Below are 24,225 nucleotides of genomic sequence, written 5' to 3' on the forward strand. Positions count from 1 at the left end.
CCCCATCACCACCAGCAACAAACAGACCAGTTTCTGGGAGGACTTGGTTGGTGCTAAGGAATAACACACAACCATTGTGCAATTACCATAAGAATTAGGACCCACAACCCAACAAAATTACCTTGTCTCCTGTAATTTGTGCAGGATGCTTCCATCTCTGGCTTTCCAAGAGTGTTCCAGTTTTCTCACCTGTACTTCAGCACTTGCAGGAAGGTTGAAGTGCACAACCCAACAACTGTGAAGACACTGGCACAGGTTGTCCAGAGAAGCCGTGGCTGCCCCATCCCTGGAAGTGTTCAAAGCCAGGTTGGATGGGGCTTGGAGCAAGCTGGTCTAGTGGAAGATGCAGAAGGTTGGAACTTGATGAGCTTTAAGGTCCCTTCCAACTCATATCCTTCTACAGTTCTATGATTCTAAGAATTTCCAAGTGTTTGAAGCTCTCCTGCCCTTCAAAGTAAGAAAACAAAGACATCGCTGATGAAAAAACTTGAAAACTATCAGGCCTTGTCTCCTGTGTTCTCCTCATGCATTCCCTGCCTCAGGATTGGGAGACTAGTTTAGGGAGCCATCTGAGTTGTGAAGTAAAAGTGTGATCCTGAAGGAAGAAGGAAAACCTTCTTCATTTTCTATGAAAAATGCAACGTGGTCTGGCTAAGGATGCAGCTCTGTAGGAATGGCTCCACGTGTGCTGCTCCTCACAAGTTTTTTCTATTGCTGATAGGGAAAAATAATGCTTTTACAGCAAGACTTCTCTATTCCAAGGGATGCCTGCACCCCAAGAGTGGGACCCTAAGCTCACTTCTCATCCTTGAATCTAACTGGAGCTCACAACAGCCAGTTAAACTGCACTGCAAATGCCTCTGCTCTTTCCCTTCAGCCTTTGGATCCTCATCCTACCTCAGGAGACAGCTGCTGGGATGCTCATTTCACACAGCTCTTGGCAAAAGGTGGATCTGTTGCTCAACATCCCAAACACTGTTGGAAGAAAACTCTTGGAGCAAATCCCCACCCCCAAGTGCTAGACTCTGTCCACTCAGCCATTACTCTGCCAGGTGGGTGTTGCAATTCCCATCTGCTCAGGAGAGAAGCTCAAAAGGACAGAAGATCACTCTGCATTACTTTGGTGACTTTACAGCAAATAATTTCCAGATGTTAAACTGTCCTTCACAAGCACCACTTCTGTCTGTCTTCCCAGCTTGCTTCCATGCTGAGAATGGGAAACAAACCCCACTCCCATGCCCTCCTTCATTTGGGAACCAGCCCTGAGAGCAGCTTGGCACCCAGGACCCATGATGCTTTATAGACTCCTTGGTACCACCCAGGCCATGCCCTGGGAAAAGCAAAGTGCTGGCTCCTCATTAATCCAGACAGGCACCTTTTTGACTCTTGTCCTGGGCTTTTCCTGGCAGGCAAGGAGATGGAGGCAGCCAGGAAAGAAGAGTTTCAAAGTATTAACCCCAAAGCATCTTCAGCCTCAAAAAAGTGTCAAAGAAAGAAGCATGTGGTTGACCTGAACTATTCATAAACTGAGACTCACTGGAAATATGATGGAATGGAACCAAATTCCTGTTTCTAAGCCACCCCTCTCCTCACAGCCTGTCACCTGAGCAGTGTGTCATCAGCCAGCATCCTCGGCACTGACTTCTCCAGGATCAGGGTCTAAGCTGTTGCTGGGTGCAGACTGCACCCCTCCGATGAAAAGTAGGTCCTGGATTCCCAAAGCTGTCTGGAAAGTGGTCCTCAGAGACATGGAGGTGTTAGCATATGGTGGACACAAGGAGAAAGCTTAGCTGATCCTGTTCTTCCCTGCAAAGGTTTCCAAGCATTTTGCCAAGGAGCATCATGGGGTGAACACTTCCCCTTATGTTTTCACCTCTATAGCAAAAGGAAGACAGCCAGTGAAAGCAGCGTGCTGATTGTGTGGGAGGGATGCTCCAGCTCCCCAAAACCAGAAAGCCTGGAAGGTTGGAGCTAACCTCAACAGCTGGATTTCTGCCTAGGGTGAGATGTGCAGGAGAGGGAAGAACCCAGCACTCAGATCATTGCCACCCTTTGGCACACCAAGTCCCCCACTTCAGCTCAAGCTCTCCTCAGAGATGAGCAGCAGCTCCTTGGGCAGTGAGTACCACCCAGGAGGAATCTTCACAGCCCCACCTTGGATGAACACAGAGGGTATTGATCCATTCCTGCTCCAGCAAAAATGATAGTTGTAACAGCAACTGGACATCATACCAAGCCATGGGGACCAGCATCGTGTGCTCCCTTCCTGGCAGTGGCAGCCTCTTTCTCTTACTTAGCTGGAGAGGAGAAGGAATAATTTGGGAATATATTAGTCCTAGAAATGTGAAATTTTAAGACCTAGATCTATTCTGAATCACCAGAATAGATGGCATAGACGGCAAGGTCTACGACTTCAGGTTGAGCAGGTTTCTATCCCCTCTTTTAGGGCATTTTCAAAAATCAAACTTTGCAGGACTTTCTCACCTATAGATTCATTCCTTGCCAACCCCCACAGCAGCCTCTCCTTGCCAAATCCTAGGGAAAGTTTAGATGTGGCCATCAGGAAGAGCCCCATCCCCTTCCAGTTGACTAGGCTGCCCCTAGAGGAATGAGGCTCAGCTCAGCTGCTGCTTTTAAACACTCCTGCCACAAAAACATGAACATGTAGGAAAAGAAATTGTGTCATTTGTCTCAACAAAAAGCTACCAAGAGCAACAGGCAGGAGCGTGCAGCAAGGAATTGTTTCCATGGCTGATCCTCCATGCAGGTCCTGTGCTGCAGGAGGGTATGTTACCAGGTTTGTTCTTGTGCTGCTCCTGCAAGTGATAATCCTACTTTTATCACATGTTCTTCTCACAGGAGCCATACAGGATGCTACACTTCCAGTGACAAGCAAATTACTTGGGTTTAAGATGCTCAAAATTTAAAAACCACAGAGGGAAGAAAGAACAGGAACCTTTTCCTAATTTTTTTAATTTAATTCTTTGGGAATTAAGGATACATATGACTTGGATGAACAAAAACATGGAGCTGGAAAGGAGTTCAGGAGCCTGAGTAGACCACCCTCAGTTGCTGAGACAGGACGGGGCATCTCTCAGGGTGTCTACAGCCCAGAGTCTGCTGGGCTGGAGAACAGCTTTTACGGAAAAACCTGGAACAATGAAGACAAACCATGTTGTGGGTGGTGCTGGCAAGAGTGGAGCCAGCAGAACCAGGGAAGTGATTCCTTCTCTCCATTTGACACTTGTGAAACAGGGCACTGGGACCAGTCTGGGCTCCCCAGTACCAGGTAAATGGTGAGAGAATACAGCAAAGCCACCAAGCTGGTTGGAACTGGAGCTCAGGGCACACAGGGAGATCGGGCAAGGACAGACTTTATTACTGTCTGCAACTCTGGGATGGTGTAGAGATGAGAGAGGGACAAGCTCTCATGGGAGATGCTCAGTGATAGGAAAGGAGTTAACAAGCCAAGTTAGAAGAGAAGAAAACCCAATTAGGAAACTTTTCCCCCATGAAGGTGGTCAAACAGTGGAACAGGGGTCTGGGTTAGGGAACCTCCACCTTTGGAGATACTTGAAACTCTCTTGACAAAAAAAAACTGGGTAACCTCGGATCAATCTTCAAAGCTGGTCCTTCCAGTCTTGTTTACTCTGATTCTATCATCATAAATTATTCCCTGCCCCTGGCACAGATTGCCCAGAGAAGCTGTGGCTGCTCCATCCCTGGAAGTGTTCAAGGACAGATTGGACAGGGCTTGAAACAGCCTGGACTAGTGGAAGGTGTCCCTGCCTACGGCACAGGAGTAGAATGAGATAAGCTTTTAGGTCCATTCTAAACCAAACCATTCTATGATTCCATGTCTTTGTTCTCACACTCTCCAGTAGCAGGGATTACAGTCTCTATGGATCATCTTTTCTAATATTCCCTATTCCTACAGTTCTGATTTTTTTCCTGAAATACCCCAACTGCATATTTTCTGTGTGGTCATGCATTTCTTCTCACCACATGGTGGTGGATGAGTAGAGATGAGACCTTTCCCATTCTCTTTGGATCTTGTTAATGCTTTGCAGGAGATGCATCTCTTTTTTTTTTTTTTTTTATATAGCAGTTCCTCTGACTCTGGCATCACCTGTGCTGGAGAACCTCTTGACTCCTCTCCCAGCTCTCAACCCCACACAGAGCCACTTCACAGTTCCTGTTTGGGACACAGCAATGAATGTTTTACCTTCATCTTATTAGAAACCAGCTTAAATTTCCAGCTGAGACCCACTGCATGAAGAGAGCTGCATCTGTTTTTATAGGGTATCAGCTCTGTCAAGGGGAGAGGGTGGAAGCAGAAGAGCTGCTGTCCATGTGCCAGATGGGGCCAAATTCACCCCTCATCATAACAGCTTATTGACGAGCAGGTCAAGAGCTCAAGTAGTAACCCCACTGTGTTGCAACACTCATATAGCCATGGAAAGCATGGAAGATATGTCCCACTCCTGGAGGTAACTGGGATATTTGAAGTCTTATCTGTTTGTGGCATTTATCAGGGGGATCACATAGTGATCAGGAAAAATGCTGTGCAGATTTTATCATGCTCATTAGAAAGAGGGACAAGAGGAAACACTTTAAGTTGCAAAAACAGGCTCAAGGAATGTGCTTAGCCATAGGACTGTGGATTCATCTTTTGCAATTCAATGAGATCCCCTTGAGAGCAGCACCAAAACCCTATTCAGGAGCTATGCATGGCCGGCCCCTCCGCCTCCAGTCCCAGGCAGGAAGAGGTAGGATTAGACAAGAAAGGATAAGGCATCACTGGAGTAGGCTAAAAATACAGTTTCACTTTGGCTCCAAAAATATTTTGGCATAACTTGCTAACTTGAATTTTATCTGTAAACGTTTTCAGCCCGATACCACTAGGAATCCTGATTTTTCCAACACTTACCAAAAGGAAATCCCTGAGCTGGAGGGTTTAGCTGTAATGAACTTATTGTATATTCAAGCACTGGATGTCAATTTGGATTACAATGTCAAAAATAAGCACTGAGAGAATGCAGCAGGACCCTGGGGTCACCTATCAGGGAATCCAGAGTGAAATTTGCCAGATATAGACCAGCACAGCCAGATATAGACCAGCAATATTTATATTTATATTTATATTTATATTTATATTTATATTTATATTTATATTTATATTTATATTTATATTTATATTTATATTTATATTTATATTTATATTTTCCCTGTGCAAATATAACAGCTAAGACTGAACAAACCTACTGTGTCTAGGAGATGAGCCCCCTCATGCTCTCCCCAGCCCCTTTCCTACTTTGCAAATGATTTCCTTGGCTGGTAAGACTTCCCAGTTAGAGGCTGCCCAAAGAGTTCTGCAGTGTTCAGATATATTGGGAGGCTAAGTTCCTCTATTAGTACACATCCAAATCACAGCCACTTGTGTCATTCTGGGAGACTAAAGTGCCAGATGCAATCATGATTCCCATCCTCCCAGACACAGGTGAAGACAAGATCCCACCCCTTGTGCTAAAGGCACACAAGAATTAATCCAGAGCAGGGATGCCAGAGGGGAGGTGCACAGGGGCAAGAGGGATGACACATCTTCCTTTCCAGGCACATTGCCAGAATGTTGCCCCTGTTCAAGGGCTACTGACAGCCTGTGCCTGGGATTTCATCCACACTCCTGCATCGACCTGAATTCATGTGGAAACAGGGAGGCTGGACTGGAAAACTGGGGAACTCCATTCATTTCTTATGCTCCATCCTAAGCAGTTGGAAGTGGGAGCTAATTCTCTTCTGCTGCTCATTACTCACTGCACCCACACAGCAGCACCCCGGGGGTACACAGTGCAGGAAGCACACGCTCACATCCACAGAGGAGTCACACCATCACACAGGGGTGGGGAAAGGTATCCTACCAAGGGATGCTCAGAAGAAGCTGAAATCCCAGGTACAAGCCACATGCCAGATTTTAAAATAATTTCAAGCTACATGAGAAGAATTCAATACAAATCACAGGATATCCTCAGCTGGAAGGGGCCCACAAGGATCATCAAGACCAACCAAGGGTGCAAGAGTGTTGTCCAAATACACACCATCTCTAAATAAATGGTTCTGTTGAAGTTTCTATTCAGTAGGTGCTAATGTTATTATTCTTGGTATTCTCCTTAATTAATGTCATATTCCCCAAAGTTTCCTCCTAAATTCTTCTCACAGACTCTCAACATTTTGTAGTTATCTGCATGGAGAAAATACTTGGAGAAAAGGAAGGTGAAGTTTGGTTCCTCCAACCAAAGATCATAGGACTGAAGTCTTAAAAAAATTTAAATAAAACAAACATAAACCTTTATTCATAACTACCCCATAATTCTCTAACCTGTTTATGGTGAATCTGGGGATAAGATCAGAATTTCATTTGCTTTGAGGGAGCACTGAACTTCCTCTGCCTTGCACATGCACAATGCAATCATCTAGCAGACCATGGCCATGCACCCCCGTGAATTACCAAAGTTGGGAATGGCATTTCCATGGCACTTGCAGCCTCTTTTCTTCCCTGCAAACACTCAGGGGCATGAGAAGCTGGTCATCTCCATCCTTTGTCCACTCCTCCTTCTGGCTTCCAATCACTGGGAACAATCTCAGGCTAGAAGCATTTGTCCTAGCCAAGTCATTAAAAATCACCCTTGGAAACTTCATGCACCTCCGTTCCAGTGACTGCTTGTGTTATTCAGATTCCAGAGCCTCTAATTTGCTCTACTTTCACTAACTACCCTAGCACCAAAATTAAAGTGAAGGACATTAGGTCAAACTAAAGTCACGCCTGTTTCACAGTGGTTTTGTCAGGGAAGAAAGGTAGTTCACAGAATCATTTTGGTCGGAAAAGATCATTAACGTGATCGACTCCAACCATTCCTACAGCATGCAAAACCCAGCACTTAACCTTGTTCCCAAATGCCATATCCACACAGCTTTTAAATCTCTCCTGGAATGGGGACTCCACTACTGCCCTGGGCAGCCTGTTCTGGGGCTGAACAGGCTCGTAATGAAAATGATGAAAAGCTTTGGGACTCATTTGTTTTGGCAGGCAGGGAATGATCAATGGTGTCTGTTTTGCTTGTTTATCTTATGCTGAAAATCACAGCTGAGGCACAAGTTCCAAGATGCTTAGCCAAAGAGCATGAAAAATGTTCCTCTACTCCACTGCTCCTCAGCTAGACAAACTCTGCTCAAGACAACAACACTTTTCATTAAGGCTGGAAGCTTTGCTGCACAGAGGAACCCACACGCTCCAGCACCTGATATCTGGCTAACATCAGGGAGGATTAAAGCTTCCCTCTTTGGCTCTTTAAGTTCCCAGCAAAGCTGACATCATCTTGGAATTATCACCCAGGACAAATCCTACCCCAATTTAGCAAGCCTCCTCAATGGACAATAGGGTAGCCAAACCACTTTTGTTGTCACACTATGCATTATTGACAAAGTTATCGCTATAAAAACACTGAGCCAAGCCAGCCAGAGCCCTCCACTTACTCCAGCATGAGAACATTTCCTGCTAGCTCAGGGGAAAAGGCTATTAAAGGCACACTTGGAGGCAAAGGTAAAGAGTGCTGCCACAGTCTGTGGACCTGCACTTGCCTTGTATCAGTGTTCAAAGTTCAAGAAAGGTGATCTGTGAAAGGAGGGGTCCATCTGGTAGATGAGGAATATGAAATCCAAAGGTGAGATGCTAGAACAAAACCAGGTAGATGGTAAAAATGTGCAGCAGGAACATGGCTGAACGTGCTTAAACTCACCAAGCAATTAAATGAGAAGATGCTGTAGTTTCAAGAGTTTTTAGCTGCCCAAGTCAACATTCTGAATAAACACAGAATCACAGAATCATTAAGGCGGGAAAAGCTCGCCATGATCATAAAGTCCAACTGTTCCCTCAGTTCTGCCAAGGCCATCACTGACCCAAGTTCCCAAGTGCCTCATGTAAACATCTGTTAAACCCCTCCAGGAATGGGGACTACACCACTGCCCTGGGCCTGGGCAGCCTGTGCTGGTGATGGACAGCAACTTTTGGGGGAAAAAGCTTCCCTGGTATCAAATTTAAATCTCCTGTGGCACATCTTGAGCCTGTTTTGTCTTGTCCTATCATTTATTCACTGAGAGAAGAGACCAAGACCCACACAGGACAAAGGGAGATGTGACAGACATCAATAGGTAGAGAAGCCATACAGAATCCATAGGGTACTTGCCTTTCAAGGCCATCTGAAAAATATGTGAAGTTATCAATTTCTTTCCAAAACAAGTAATTTTTTTTTGCGGTTGCAAATGTAACAGAGAAACAGAAAATAAGGAATGTTTTTAGAGAATTCCAGGTAACTTTCAGCCTGCCCAGAGGGTTTTAAAGAAGGTGTTCCCAGACTGCAGAAAAACCACCATACAATTGCTTTTGTCCTTCTCTTGCACAGGAACTGATTGTGTCCTGCTTGAGTACACAACACAACTGGTGCTGGAGAAACCAGACTCCTGAAAGAAAAATCAGAAAAGCAAGGGCTGAAAAAAAGACAGATTGTTTTCTGCAGCAGACCTCCATCAAGGGAGGACAAGGAATTCTGTGTACATCCTCCTTTGGAGACACCCTGTAAGAAAAAGGAGATTTACTTCCCAAAAAATGCCTTGCTTTTAGCATGTATAGATCTCAGACAAAAATAAATGCACTTAGCAGTGTTGGCAGTGTTGGCAGCAATCTGGCCAGCTAGATAGTGCCATTGTGAAAGGAGAAGACCTAAAAGACTCATCAGTAGAACAGTCAACAAGAGATACTGCTGGGATTCAGGTTTCAGTAGGGATAGGTAACCCAGCCATCCATCGTGATGTCACCATTTTGCCACCTTCTGTATGAAGCATGAAGAGAGAAACATCTCCCCAACAGGAGGAGTTCCTCTGCCTGCCCTGTCCACAAGGTAAATCTCACATCTTGTGCCTGGCAGAAACACAATGGCTGGGCAGGCAGGTTTTCTACGTGTACCAACTCTGCATGTTCAAGGTTTACAGATTTTTGTGCAGCTTAACTGACTGAGCTACCTTATTGCTGTATTTCAAAATAAATACATTTTGCATTTAATTTTGAGGCAGGTAAGAGTGTTCTATGTTTGTACATCTGTTTTACATAAACCTAAGTGTGCTATGGCAGTTCAGGAGTTGCCAAAATTATTCTGTGATTCTGCGATTCTGTGATTCTGTAACTGCTTCTCATCCATGGTTTCACTTAACACCTGAGACAAGACCATACAACATGATTTGCAAACTCCTTTTTAACAGAGACTTAAGAAACACACTAGGTAAGGCAGCTGGACAGATGGACTCATGGAAGTCCAGGCTCAGCTCACAGTTCGAGCACCATCAGCAAAAGATGCTCTGAGGGCTGGAGCAGCTCTGCCATGAGAAAAAAACCAAGAGAAATAGAATTTTTCATCCTGGAGAAGGCTCCAGGGAGACCTTAGTGCCCTTGCCACTGCCTAAAGGTGCTCCAAAAGAGTTGGAGAGGAACTTTGAACAAGGGCCTGGAATGACAAGACCAGAGCAAATGGCTTTCCACTGTCAGAGATTGTTAGACGGAATGTTGGGAAAAAAATCCTTCCCTGTGAAGGTGGTGGAGCCCTGGCACAGGTTGTCTAGGAAAGCTGGGGTTGCCCCATCCCTGGAAGTGCTCCAGACCGGGATGGATTGGGCTCTGAGCAACCAAGTCTAGTGGGAGGTGCCCTGCCCATGGCAGGAGGTGGAACTGGATGATTATGAACATCCTTTCTAAGCCTATTCTATGATTCTAATAAAGTAACCTAGATTGCAGGATTGAAGAGTCCTGCAGGTTATATGTTGAGCCAGTCAATGCAATACATTCAACACTAAATTGAGCAGCAGCAGACATGACATCTCACAGTTACTTAGGGCAAAAAAGCTTTCATACTATTTAATGAAAAATTGTAAACCAATGTTGCAATTTACCATATACAAAATAAAATATTAAAATAATGAGCAATTAAAATATTTGAATAATGAGTGTTTTTTCCCCTGGAAAATATTTTTTCACCTGGCATTAAGACCAGCCTGCCTGCCGACTGGAGGTGCTCATGGCTGCCCAGAGATACCAGCTATGCCACATCATTTCAGAGCAGACAGAGACATTAAAACACTTCCACCTGAAAAAGGTCAAAATCCAGACAGCAAGTAGACATACCTTCTCTGGCCATTTGAAGGTGACAGAATAAGGCACAGAAGAACCCAAGGTTTACCTAGATTAAGTCCACTCTTCCAGCAGCACCTCCATCTTATTCTTTCCAATTCTTCGCTTTCAGGCAACTGAATTTCAATAATGCTGTTCAACATTGTAAGATAGTTTAAAGTAAATTTCCCTCCTGTATCTTCCCACTTCAGCTCCTGGACTATACAGATGATGCCCTGGGTTTTTACTCTCTGCTGACAGACAGACTGGGTAGGAGGAAAAAGAACTAACCCAAAAAAACCTCCTAAGGATGCCTGGAGAGTCCCTGTAGCTCTTCACATTTCACTGCTTCCCACCAGACTCATGAGCTGTGGACAGACTCCTGCAGCTGACTGATGTGTACTTCCTCAAGGTACACATCAGCATTTTGGGCAGACATATGTTGATTATTAGCTGGAATCACAGAAGGTGCTTCCCTGATGAAGGAACACAGTATTTCCACTACCCATAAATGTCTACAAATCCAGCTTAATTCAATGTAGGCTGGAGCTATTTTTCTAGCTGCATGCCATCTTTGGAGGAGAAGCATGAAAAAGAAGTGCAGTACCAGCTGTTCTGAGACAGGATTTGGAGCCATCAAGGCAATCAGCTCTTCAGGCAAATCTTGTTGCCCAACCATTCACACTGGAAGCAATATTGAATTGATGAACAATAAGCCAAGGAGTTTTGGGGCTGGGAACGTTACTGGGGTTTAAACCAGGCTCATAAAGAAAACAAACACTAAGGAGCCATTGAAGAACACACACAAGTTGAGAGATACAAATCAATTTTATTTTATAAAGACAGATGAGCTTTCCTGCAATTGCCAACATAATTTTAATGTGTCATTTATTATGCGATATTCGGGTCTTGCTTATTTTAAATACCTGGTCAAGCAAGGATAAACCAATGCTGTTGTGCTTGCTATAAAAATATAGTGGGATCTGATATTCCAAAACTAATATGCTCAAAAATCTTAAGGATTTCTAATGAGGGATTAGATTGAGATTGCAATGAAATGTTTTCTCAATTTGCAGACAGTTGCAGACTTTTAAGTGCCACAGCTGTGCAGGAACTGAAAGGCTCTTGAAAAGTGAACATACACTGTGATCCATTATCTCACCCTCAAATCTCCTGTTTGTTTCTCTTCCACTACACTATTTCCAAAGTAATTTACAGGGGGTGAAAAAAATAAACACCAAAAGGAGAAAGCTATGACACAGCTGCAGTCTGTACAAGCCCCTTCCTCACAGCCACAAGGAGCTGGTCAATGCTTCATCAGCCCTGTCCCACCTCACACCACATGCTACATGGAAAGTGGCAGGAGTGGAAGAGAAACACAGGGATAATTTAAGGCTAACCAGATACATCCACAGAAAGCCCATCTGAGCAGCTTTGTGCAACAGATGCAAAAATCAACCGTAGTGTTTAGCACATTACCAATTGCAAGGGTTAAACAGGAACAGCAACACAACATTGGGGAGGAGAACTAGACTTCATTTGGTTTGTGCAACCTGAGAAATAAAAACTAATGGAAAAAAAAGTCCCACTGATGCTGTACAAACCTAATTTCACACGTTGCTAAATTGCTCTGAGACACTCCATGTTCACCTATGAAACACAGTGACTTCACAACTACTCTTTGGGTTGCTTTGAAAAGTCACCATCATACACAAGCTAATGCTTTTCTGCTATATAGGAACACGAGTGTGTGCACAAACAGGCCTGTGCTGCCTCGAGTATGCCAGATCCCATCCCACACGGTGCAAAACTGACCTAAAGTTACTGAATTCCACCTGAAATTATACTGGTATCAGAAGATGGTACAGGGCCCAGGACAGAGTATCTTATGCTCATCACCACAAAGTGCTGTTCTTTCAGGTGTTCATTTCTCCCTCTCTAGGCCAAAGGACAGCAAGGGCTTCCTAACTGTTCTTTCCAAAGATGATAGCAGCACTTTAAGCTTCTGCAGCACTTTCTTTGGGGAAGTTTTCATGGGGTTTGAACAGAGGAGCTAATATGGGGGAGAAGATGCTCATGGATGTGTCCAACTGTGTACCTGAAACCGTGCTCGGTGTCTCAAAATCAAGGTCTCCGAGTGCTCCATCTAGCACTTCATCCTGGGACAGACTGAAGCCAGCAAATTGCTGCAGAGAGGCTCTATCCAACCACTCAACTGTGGACACAACCATTAAAAGCTAACCGAAGAAATGTGAATATAGTTTTAATGCAATCATTAAGGCGTTACCTGGAAAAATGCATATTCTAGAACAGTGCTATTATGTATACCGGTTCTCACAAACACATCTTGTTTTGATAACAGAAAGCTGAGATTATACATATCCATATTTTTAAAAAGTTAATTTCAGCTAGCCTTACAGTGAAGTTAGGAAAAGACTAGGTTGTGGGTTCAAAAGAAAACATAAACCAGGGAGAGGAAAAAAAAGCCAGACAAGATGAAGTATTTTTATTCTGCTATATACTTTTATATTTCAGAGCTCACAACTGAGCTCAGATTCTTGGGTATACAATATAGAAAGCAAGAGCAATGAAATCCAAATTGAAATACATACCAGGAATCACAAAGCAGGCTGCAAATTACTTTCTCATTAGTGCAGCTGAACACATGTGACAGTGGTAACCTACCCAACAGCAAACTGCACCTCCAGCAAACCACTGGAAGTTTCTTCCCTCAAAGTATAGATGGTTAAAAAAATAAAAATTCAGATGAATAATGTTAAGTGCCTCCTTTTTACAGAGGATGGAGCAATTCCACACATTCACCTGATTCCAAAGTGCTTCATTCCCAGTCTGGGTGTTTTGGAAGATGTCTGAAGTGTCTCAGGGCACACTGTCCCCACTGCACACCTTGGAGGGTAGCAGCTGAACCCCATGTTGGTACTGGGTTCATTAAGTCTCTACTAATGAGATCTGTGCCCACCCTAAGTGGGGAATGGTCAGGTTGAGATTATTACACAGAACTTCTCAAGGTTTCCACTGGTAGGAAGAGCAAGTTTGGAGGAAAAGAGGGGTGGAAAACCCCCCAAATGTCATTTCTGATTAACCAGGTGCAAGGAAACTGCAAAAAAAAAATCACACAGGTGCTCATTCTCTGGCAAGTTCACACTGCCAAGTGAAGACTCCTCAGTGCAAACTAGAACTTCAAAGGCTACAGAGCACAGCCAAAATAAAGTTGTCCAATTGTAGCAAATTCATGGTATTTCTCTAATACTGACTACATTGCTCAAGCAAACACAGGAGTACATGGGAGAATGTCAAGACATCTTACTGTAAAAATATATTAAATTAAAGGGTTTTTCTTCTGAAAAGATTAAAATAAATTTAACTCTAAATAATAATTAAGAACATAACAAACATTCATAGAAGGGGCTGATCAGCACTAGAAGTTGTTTTCAGAAAAGCCTTTATAAGTGGATTCCAATGCCCTAAGAAAAAAATCCCACAAAACCTCCAACAGATTATAAATACCAGAGAGAAAAGGACTTAAAGCAGAATGAAGTTACCTGGGCTGTGAATACACCATGATCCTGTGTTATTGTGCTCAAGTCCATTTGTCTAACACCATAGGAACAACTTTAGCTTTTTTTATTTTCATAATTAATATAAAGAATAAGTGCAATTTTATTTCTATTCCAGACCACTGATTTCACCTCAATGTCTGCTATCAAATCTCCGTCCGAGCTCACTTGTCCGAACTTTTACGAGGTCTGCGGAAGCTGGACATGTTCTCATTCAGTGCACAGATCCTTCGAGAGAACTCCTCAAACTCCCCTAGGACTTGTTCGTCACACTCAACCGCTACAGCATGTTCCACTGGGATGGAGGTAAAGTCTTCCAGCTGATCTCCCGCGCTGAATCCTGTCGCTTCCATACCCATGATCTCCTCTGCCTGCTCCACAGTGCAGCAAAGCACGGGGTTGAGTGAGGGCTGAAATGCACAGGGCTGCTCGTTGTTCATGGTGCCAGAGCACTTGCCAGGTAGAAACGCCCCATTTATTGCACTAGAATGTCCTAGGAAAGATTCCTGCCTGTCTTGGGTATTGTTTAGGCTTCCGTTTTCTCCATTCAAACTACTGCACAAGTCCTGGCCTTTTTTGGTATTTCTTTTGGAGGAGTCCATGGAGGTGTCCAAGGAAGAACATATGGGTCCAGGTTTTTTATCCAGCTCTCCCACACAGGCTGTGACAGCAACAGGCTGTGTTAAAGCAGAGTTGTAACTAGGAGGAGGAGTTTTGTACTGTAGTCTCTCGGTTCCTGTGCTGGCTCGTTTTCGGAGTCCTTTATCTGGAGAAGGAAGCCCACTGGAAAAACCAATATCCAATCTGCCGAAGCTAGAGGTCTGTCTCTTTGGAACAGGAATTGCACTGGATGTATGGTGTCGATCGCTATAAAAGAAGGAAAGAATAGATCACACCCATCAGGCACGCTCATGAGCAATACAGATGTTTAATCAAAGGCTGAAGCAATTGTTTTATCACAACTCCAGGCTCTGTTTGGCCAACAACTTCTATCCCAAAGTGCTAAAATCCCAAACATGTTTAGTGCTGTATGAACCACAGAAGACAGCCCAGAGGACAGCTGTAGTGAAAAACAGCGAGGTCTTGTAAGAACACTTACACAGCTCTATGGTTTGGCAAGCCAATCATCCAAGAAACCATCACATTATGCTAATTTGCACTGTTAACACCATTTTATAGGACCAAGTTGCACTTATGGAATATTACTATAGACCATATATTTATGTATTTATGGCCCGTACTGGGTCATCATAAACTCTTCAAAAGTGAGTAGTAACAGCTGCACAAAGGAGAAAAACCACACCAACTTCACTATTTGCAGAGGGTTATTCTTGCCAGATCTTCTGCTTTTCTGTGCCAGTCATTCCAAAACTTTTTGGACAAATGCCAACCTCTAATTCTTAAGGAACATGAACCAATCAAGCCTAATTTACAAGTCTAATTTTACTGTAACAGAGTTCTACAAACCACTTTCACTGTCTCAAGCTCTATAATTTGGAAAGTCCACTTTACATCATCTCAGGTGTGTTATGAGAACTTTCCTTCATCAGCTCAATATTTATCCAACTATAATCACGACCCTATATATAAATAGCATGCTATACATTAACATAAGCAGCTGGTTCATTTTTCTTCCAAATTTAAAAAAAAATAGTAAAAAACAAGCTATTACTGATCTACTGAATATACAATTCTAAGATTCAACTACTGTCAATACGAAACTCCTTCACAAACTCCATGTAAAAGAAACTCCTTCTGCTCAAGGCCTGATATGTTTTGTCTGGCACAGGAAAATCTTGTGTTGTGGTTTAACAGTTTGTTTGGTTTTTAGGTGGGGAGGGAGTCCACAGACTGCGAGGGTAGTTCCCTGTGGGGGTTCCCTGTGGTGCACCCAATCAGATGGCTAGTTTTGAAGATTGACACCCAGTTAAACCACTTAAAAGAGCTGTGAAAACATATTTAAGGACAGGTAAGCCCATGAAAAGCTCTGTTACTTCTGGCCTTGGAACAGGTAACTGAGTGCTGGCCAGGCTGGGCTCTTCTGCGATGCAGACCCCATCCCGGTGGACTGGCTGGGGCCCCTTCCCAGCAGGACCAAGCCACTTCCTGGAAAGCCCACCAGTCCTTTTTTCTGCCAGCACTGCTGGGACATGCCCTCGGGGCCTATCCCAATGCCGGGAGGAATCATGTGGCCGGGACCAGCACCAGGAATGGCCCCAAGGCCAGGAGCGGCCACATGGCTGGAACCGCTTGGCCGAAATCGGCGTGGCTATCTCAGCATGGCTTGCAGTGAACTTTGTTTGCTTGGCTGCTTTTAGCCAGCCACGCTGCCGTCCAAATGACAAAAGCAGCAGCAGCAGCTTTTATTTTCTTTTTTTTCTGGTGCCCTGCATGAGGAGAAGACACAGGGTGGCACCAGCAGCCAGCACGACTTGCACGGCATCGGCGAAAAGCACGTCACCAACAGAGAGGCACAGCGAGTTATTTCTCCGATGCAAAGCCTGGATGAGATCAACTTCCCAGCCCTGCAGAACTCTATACACAACTGTTTTAATTGATAAAGCTTGAGAACAAATGAACCTACGAACACCAATTCTCTCCTTAATCAGGAAAAAGGAAAGGATGAAGACACATAGAGAAAACAACATGGGACAGTGAGGTCAGTGAAGAAGTCAAATCCTAGATGGGAGGAGATTGAGGAGATGCCTTAGTCTTGGGCAGAAATTCTCTTGTAAGGCTATGGTTAAGATGTAATTGATACATCAGACTTTTTCTTTCCCTCTGTAACTCATGGAATGCATTGGGGGGATGTCCCATTCTAGCCACACCTGTGAGCAGAAGCACCCATGTTTAAGTAAGCAGATGTTGAAGTAAGCTGAACAGAAAGAAATGAGAGAGATGAGAAACCTTACCCCAGGAGTAGAAGACGAAAACCTCTGTTTCCTAGAGATGGCTGAAGAGAACTTTTGCTTTTATGCTATAGCAGCTCACCTTTAAATTAGTACTCTATAAGTTGATATGGCCCATGAAAGCAGCTGTGGGAAAACTGCAAGGCATGGAAGGAACTTTCACACTGTGAACAGTTTTTCCTTTCCCAGCTGGATAATTCACTGTGACATTGAAGCCATGAGAACTGTTTCTTGTGGAGAAGTCTCCATGGCATAGCAAGAGAGACTCCTCTCCCTAAGAGAACTGAAGAAAGATTATTTTGAAGGTGGCAAACTGACTAAAAGTCCCAGGTTTCACCTCTTTACGTTGTCAGTGGGAAAGAAAAGAGGGTGTGGGGGGAAGAAAAGTGTTCTGAAGGTTCATTCTGAGTTTTTTTTTCTTTTAGCCCCGTTAATAAAATTTTCTTTATACCCTTTAAAGTTTTGATCCTGCTTTGCTCTCCTCCTAACCCTTATCTTGCAGCAGAAAATTATTAAATAATTCTAGTGGGTGCACTGACGTTTGCACCCACTACATTAATTGGTGTGTTGGCTGGGAAACTCAGACTGGCGAACCAAAACCACTACACAAAATTGTTCAAACTGAAACCACATCTTGTAACAGCAGTTACGAGCGGTCTCTAGTGTAGATCCTTTTCCACATTACTTTTCTTGTTTTGCTCCCCTTTATAAATAGAATAAAGTAGATTGCAACAAGTCCCTCTGTGAAGAATGTGTCCCCATGGGAGGGCAGTGAGTAGTACTACTCCTGTTGAATTTTCTCTCCCGTATTGCCTCCCTAAATGCATCTGTAGGGCTTCTGTCTCTTCCACAAAACCTTCAAATCACCTTAAGGAGAAGCTGTTTTACAGAATACACAGTTGCAGACAGTGAAATAGAGAGGTAAGAGCCACTGTTGGGGGTTGGGTTCTTTCTTTTTTTTTCTTTTACATATAGAATTTTTTCCCCATAAGTTGCTAAGAAACTAACTACTGGGTACTTATTGATACTTATGGGTACTTAAGAAAGACAAAAGAAGGTAGCTGAAGTCAGGAAAGGAATAGAGCATCTGGCTATACTTCTTTTTTTATTTCCGGGAAGTTTCTTCCAGAGAGACAGAGACACCACAAGTTTTGGGGACAGGTAAAAAATGGGGTTGGGGGCAGCTGTGTTCTCTTTCTCTGTCTCTGGCATTAGAGGACAGCCAGGCTGTCGTTTACTGCGGGGAGAATTCACCGGCACTGCTGGAGCTCAGCCCTGAGGGACCCATCACCATCTGCTCCTGTGTCCCAGGAATCCTGAATTTTTCCTCTCCCCACCCTGTTTAGAGCCAATTGTATCCAAACCTCAAAAGTAAATTCTAACAGTCTGACTTCAGCTCTAAGTTTCTCTGGCAGCAAATTTACAAAGTAGCTATTTTCTCCCAAAATATTAATTTTTGCTAGTTAACAAACAGTCAGTTTGAGCATTCTTAGCCCTAAGGTGGAAGACTCCCCACTGTAAACAGGTGAGATAAACTGTCACTGAAGTAAGACACAAACATTTCTGAAATTATTTTCTGAGTGAACACATTCTGGTTGCAGTTTTTATAAAAATGTTTTTTCGGTCAGATTCACCTGTGATTATTCAAGCTGTCTGCAAGTGGCTCAGAGAAACTGTAAAGCAATATGAGGGACAAAATACAATTTACAGGCTCAAATATGTATCTTTTCCTCCACACAAAATGTTTCCTGTGAGGAACATTACTGGATCACAGCTGAACAAAATACTAAATTTTGATTGCCTGGCCAAAAGCCAAAATCCACAGCTACAGCTCTTTGCTATGAGAATGCTTTAAAAAAAACCCCACAAAAACCTAAACACCATTTGATCTTTTTGTGTTGTCAATTATGACCTCATGGCAGTAAGAATACTAAATGAAGGTGTTTTAGTTGGTTTATAGCTATCTGAAACGCTTGAAGCTCCATGAGCAGTTCAGAGCCAATGTCATGTCAACTGTGCTAAAAAGCAGTAATAGTTTCTCACCTTCTTAGAGATTAGTGGTAAAATAATGTACAATAGCAATAGGAAGGCTGCCAATATGAAGCTAAGATGAAACTGTATCTTTTGGCAGCTAAGAAATTCAGCAACGCATTTTTAAAAAATGAAATCTTCATAAATCAAGCCACCAGAGTTTTCATAACTAAGATGTTTTGGGCTCCTCTTGATTCTTGCAGTATATTAATCAAGACATAGCTTCAAAACACAAATTAAGGCCTTGGTACTCAAGCATTTTTGAGGAAAGCCCTTAAATGCAGCTCCAAAGGGCATCTCCCTGCCTACAGACAAGAACAGGAGTATCGTGTATTTGCAGTCTACTGTCTATTCACTAAGAAAAAATCTTGCTGGACTGCTCAGGTTTGCAGCATGTTCTTTACTTTCTATTAATCACACATACTATCCCTCATAAGTTACAGAGTGAAAAAAAAAAGGCAAAAAGCTGAAGAATAGGAGAGAAAATTAGTCAGAGTCTCTTGATTTAATGCATCCATAATCTAAAGAGCCTAAACTTGGGAAAGGTAAATCTGAACATGCAAAAAGAAAAAAAACTATTTTAACTAAAAATGTTAAAAATGGACAGGCTACACAAAAGTGGGGATTTGAAGGGGACTTATGAAAAACAGGGAGAGCAACTTTTTAAAGATGGAGAGAGGGACAAGGCAAGGGGGAACGGTTTTAAACTAAAAGAGGGGAGATTTAGATTAGAGATTAGGAAGAAATTCTTGTCTGTGAGGATGGTGAGGCCCTGCCACAGGTTGCTCACGGAAGCATGGCTGCCCCATCCCTGGAATTGTTCAAGGCCAGGCTGGACAGGGCTTGGAGCAACTTGCTCTAGTGGAAGGTGTCCTGCCCGTGGTCGGGGAGTGGAACAACATGCCTTTAAGGTCCCTTCCCATCCAAATCTTTCTACAATTCGGTCTCAAATGCTGGAAGAAACTTCCTGCTCGCAAGAAAAAGGATTTAAGACAAAACCTGCATAAGGCCTTTTGCATCCACAAAAGCTAACCTAAAAAACTGAGCTACTTTTCTGGAGGCCAGTGAAACTCCAGGACTAAAAAACTGGACACAGAAACAAGTATACCCAAAAGGAAACAGAAAAGATTCGGGGACAAAAGTAAACACAGTAGAATATTGGTACCAGGAGAGGTATGAAGATGGAAGCAGAGCTTGCAGACCTGCAAGCTTGCTGCAATAAATCACACAAGCTGGGATGTGAAAACATGTATTAATCATTTAAGTGTAATGCCTGAGAAACCAAAACAACACAAATCTCACCAGGCTCAGGGAACCAGCCACTAAACTTTGACGGACAAACACTAAACTCTGCAGACCTTCCAAAGGGCCAAAGGCTAGCCCAGAGCTCAAGGCAAAACAGGGGAACTCATAAAATACTGAAGCAGAGACTTTACAGACAAATTTGCTCTAACGGATGTATGAAATAAGTGAGCTCTTCTACAAAAACCATGGAGGATTTTTTTGGGTTTGCTTTTAACCTAAAATGGCAAAGAGACTGTATGAATGCACACACTTCAAAGAGCGTAAACTAAAACCATATGAATACAAACCATCGCTTGCTGAAATCCACTGAGTAGTAAACTGTTCTTCATATTTAGTAAAGTTCACCTCTGTTTAAGGTGAACTGGTTAAGCCTCCTGCTCAAACAACTGCTGCAAGATAAACCTAAACTAACTTTAGTCTTAAAACATAGAAATCTGTCTGCTTTGATTTTCTGCAGACAGTGGAAGGTGAGTCTGAATCCTCCAAAATGAATTAGAACGGAAGTACACAGGATTTCCCTGGAAGATACTATAACCTTCAGTTATTTATTAATGTAGCTTCTCATTTAGCAACAACACTGAACATGCAACAGCAATTTTCATTAGCAGCAATTATACTACAGAGAGGTTGTGTTGTTTATCATTCAGATTCCTATGCAGCTCACTTGAATTACACAGTCAGGGACTGCCCAGGTTATGACTTGTTCTGCTTAAGCAGTTTGATACAGAAGGTGCACCTGTTACCAAACATAAAATACAGTCTTAAGACAACAATTAATTCACCTCCCTCTAGTGAAGAACATTGTTTTTTAAACAGGATTCCCTTGCTACATCAGCCTCTGAGAAGGGTTGTGGGCCCATCATATGGAAGAACTTGTAAGAATGTAAGAAAACAGTAGAATGTTGTGGACAGTTACAGAGCCTTTATTTTGGGAAGGTCATAATCTCACCAAGCATTTTCAGCTTGTGGAGAGGAGCTGCTTGTCTAAGACAAATCCTTACCTTCAATTTTCTTGTAGCACCCACCTCTTCTTATAAATTACAAAAAATACTTACCACCTAACCATCAGTCCAAGCTCCATGAAGTTTTTCAGGTTAGGAAGAGTTTGCCTCAGATCTGGAGTACTCAGCCCATGCTGGTATCTAAGCTACAAAATCAGAAAAAAAATAAAAATCCTAAAATTAGCACAGCTTTCCGAATCCCAAAGAATATAACATCATGGTCAGTTAAGTCACTAGGTTTTTATAAAGTTTAGGATGATTATCCAGCAGTTCCAAGATATTTATTCCCCTATAAGAAAATGGTCTATTTACTGCTTGTATTAGAAAACCCACCCAAGAACAGGGACAAAATAATCAGTCAACCTGACTCTTAAACCTCCTTACACTTTCTCCATTTACTATCTGCAACAGGAGAGCAGGTTCACAGCTTAATAAAAACATGTCCATTATGGGAAGACACCAAATTCCATCACAATGTTCTGTATTCATGAATTCAAAATATTTATTTGTGTGTACTTCTCAAGTCTGAGTGTAACAGTGTATACTGGAATCAGTAATGGAATTATTATAGTAACATCAATGAGTGACAATATATATTGTCACACAACTGATCAATATCTGTGCTCCTTACACAGTTTATATCAGCATTTAAACACCTGTTATTCGTGTCATAATTAAATCCAGTACTCAAATCAAATGCTACTTAGCAAAGGGAAAGGCTTTAAACACTGACACACTTTAACCTGAATATTGACTCCTACAAGTTGTTCTTACGTCGTCCACATGACATAACTGTCACTGGTGAGAATTATAAACTCTGTGCTTAACAAGTCACCAAATTAAAAATACCTCTGAAGACAGCACATGGAAGGGAAAAAGTTTGTCTTTAAGTTTGAATCTCAAAATTTCAGGGAAACTTTGCAGAGAAATGTATCCCTTGTGTGGTTAAAATATGAAGAAAGACCCCATCACCCTACATTCCAGTATCTCTAAATTAAATAAGCAGTTCTCAGCATACATTAACACACTTCAGAAGTCTCTGCTGGACTCCAACACAGGCTCACACAGTAACTGCACAAATTTAGTGCTGATAGAGCTACTTGCTGAAACATGGAACAGTCCCACTCAAAGTTAAATTTCTTTTGTTTAGAATCACACACCTGTTTCCACAATTCCTGACAGCAAGATGCAGGAAAGTATCTTACATTTCAAAAATTTTTGATTTCTCCCAAACAATCAGTTTTTCAGAGAAAAAGTCTCCTGAAATTGGGAATCATTTTTATGCTTGTCTGAGTTTCAGAAAGAATAATTACTCTGGAAGAAAATCACCCTCAGTACTGCATTGTACAACAGCTGGCCATTTATTACAGTTTATTATTTCCATATGGACAAAGCCAAATCATATGGTGGGCTTGGATTCATATTTTCTGCTACAATGACAGAACCTGGATTAAGACAACCATACAATATAAATTACAAAACCATCACCACATTCTCCTGATGGGATTATGGTGGAATTCATTAACTGGAGAACTAGCCTGGAGCAAAAGAAATAAAGAAGAAAAAACCCACCAACTCAAAAACTTTACATTTGTTCCTCCTCCCACAATGAAAAGTTCATGGAATATCCCTTTTTATAGTCATTTTTACATTTTAAGGTTTCAGAGCATGAAAATAAGGTGGGTTAAGGGATCTCTCCAACAGCCAAGATCAGAAGAATTCATGGGAGACCCCAGTATCCAAACATGGGCAAAACCAATACTTCTACTAAAAGACATTTTCGTATTTCCAATAGTAGAAATGCATATTAAGTAAAGTTAGGATGCAATTTTCATGAAACCCCTAGAAAAAGTTATTATTTAACTTCATAGACTGCATACTATTTGGCTTCGTAATTAATTAAAAGCAAAGCAATACTGCCTTGTGTCTGCATCAGTACAAGCTGCTGCTGATGTATTTACAAATCCAGCAATCGCTGAAAAACTTATCTGCCTTCTAGGAACAGAAAAAATAAATTCAAAAATCAGCTGATGAATCGGGTTTTAGTCTGGATTCAAAAATATCACTCCATTAATGCAGCAAAGGTTAACTCCTGCTTCACATAATTCTGTAGTAGTCTCACATATCTTGACAAGGAAATCTCTGCTTTGCTGCATGATGCAGGCCACTACAGGTACAACACCAAACAAATGCAAACTAGGAGGTGGAGGGAGCTTAAAACCAACTTTTTTTACTTTAAAGATCAGAATTCCTCTTCCTCCTCTCCTTAACCTCTGACAATGTAAAATAACAAATATTAGTAGGACTGGTTTTTTTCCCCAATCCATAAAGCATTTCTCATACACCTTCCCTTAAGTTTAATCTTTTTAACATCCAACACCACATATGCAGGGCTAGTTAATCCACCTCATCCAATAAATAGTAAGGCACTGAACTACACTCATAAAGACTGAATCCAGAGGAGGTCATGGAGATACACCAAGGGTTGCTGGAGCCCCTCTGCTTTGAAGACAGGCTGGGAGAGCTGGGGGTGTTCAGCCTGGAGTAGAGAAGGCGTTAGGGAGACCTCAGAGTCCCTTCCAGTGCCTAAAAGGGCTCCAAGAGCTGGAGAGGGACTTTGGACAAGGGCTTGAAATGACAGGACAAGGGGGAATGACTTCAAACTAACAAAGGACAGGGTTAGATGGAATACTGGGAAGAAATTCTTGGCTGTGAGGGTGGTGAGGCCCTGGCACAGGTTGCCCAGAGAAGCTGGGGCTGCCCCAGATTTGGAAGGATGGGGCCCCAAGGCTAGGTTGGATAGAGCTTGGAGCAACCTGATCTAGAGGAGGTCTCCCTGCCCATGGCAGGAGGGTGGAATTGGGTGATCTTTAAGGTCTGTTCCAGTCCAAACCATTCTATAATTCCCTGTGACTTGTCATAGTAGCATTTACACAAGTACTTCTTAACATCAAAATCAATTTTGAGAAGAGAAAAATGTAGGGAGAAGCTGCTTTGCTCATAAGAATTAAGAGGGCAGGAAAATAAGAGCAGACACAGGTAACCATGTGCTGTCTTGATTCTCCTAAGAAACTGTTCAAATTTCAATTGTTTCTATTAAAAGTCACCCATCTCCACACTACATTTCCAATGCAATAATTTTCAAGAGCAGCATTTTATATAAGATTTTGAAGATCAGATGGCTTCTTCAG

General features: G+C 42.6%; 1 protein-coding gene across 2 annotated transcripts in view; it reads right to left on the reverse strand.

Moving 5' to 3' along the window:
• Positions 1-11,019: 11,019 nt before the first annotated feature.
• The window catches only part of UVRAG (UV radiation resistance associated), an 85,127-nt gene continuing 71,921 nt past the window's right edge, over positions 11,020-24,225 (reverse strand). For both annotated transcript variants that reach the window (XM_064410844.1, XM_064410845.1), the window contains exons 14-15: positions 21,089-21,180; positions 11,020-14,655 (exon numbers count right to left, since the gene is read on the reverse strand). In XM_064410844.1, the coding sequence (XP_064266914.1) occupies positions 13,953-14,655; positions 21,089-21,180 (795 nt within the window). In that variant the 3' untranslated portion in view covers positions 11,020-13,952. The remainder of the gene's footprint in view (positions 14,656-21,088; positions 21,181-24,225) is intronic.

This window comes from Passer domesticus, chromosome 2 (genome assembly GCF_036417665.1).
Source record: "Passer domesticus isolate bPasDom1 chromosome 2, bPasDom1.hap1, whole genome shotgun sequence".
Lineage (NCBI taxonomy): Eukaryota > Metazoa > Chordata > Aves > Passeriformes > Passeridae > Passer > Passer domesticus.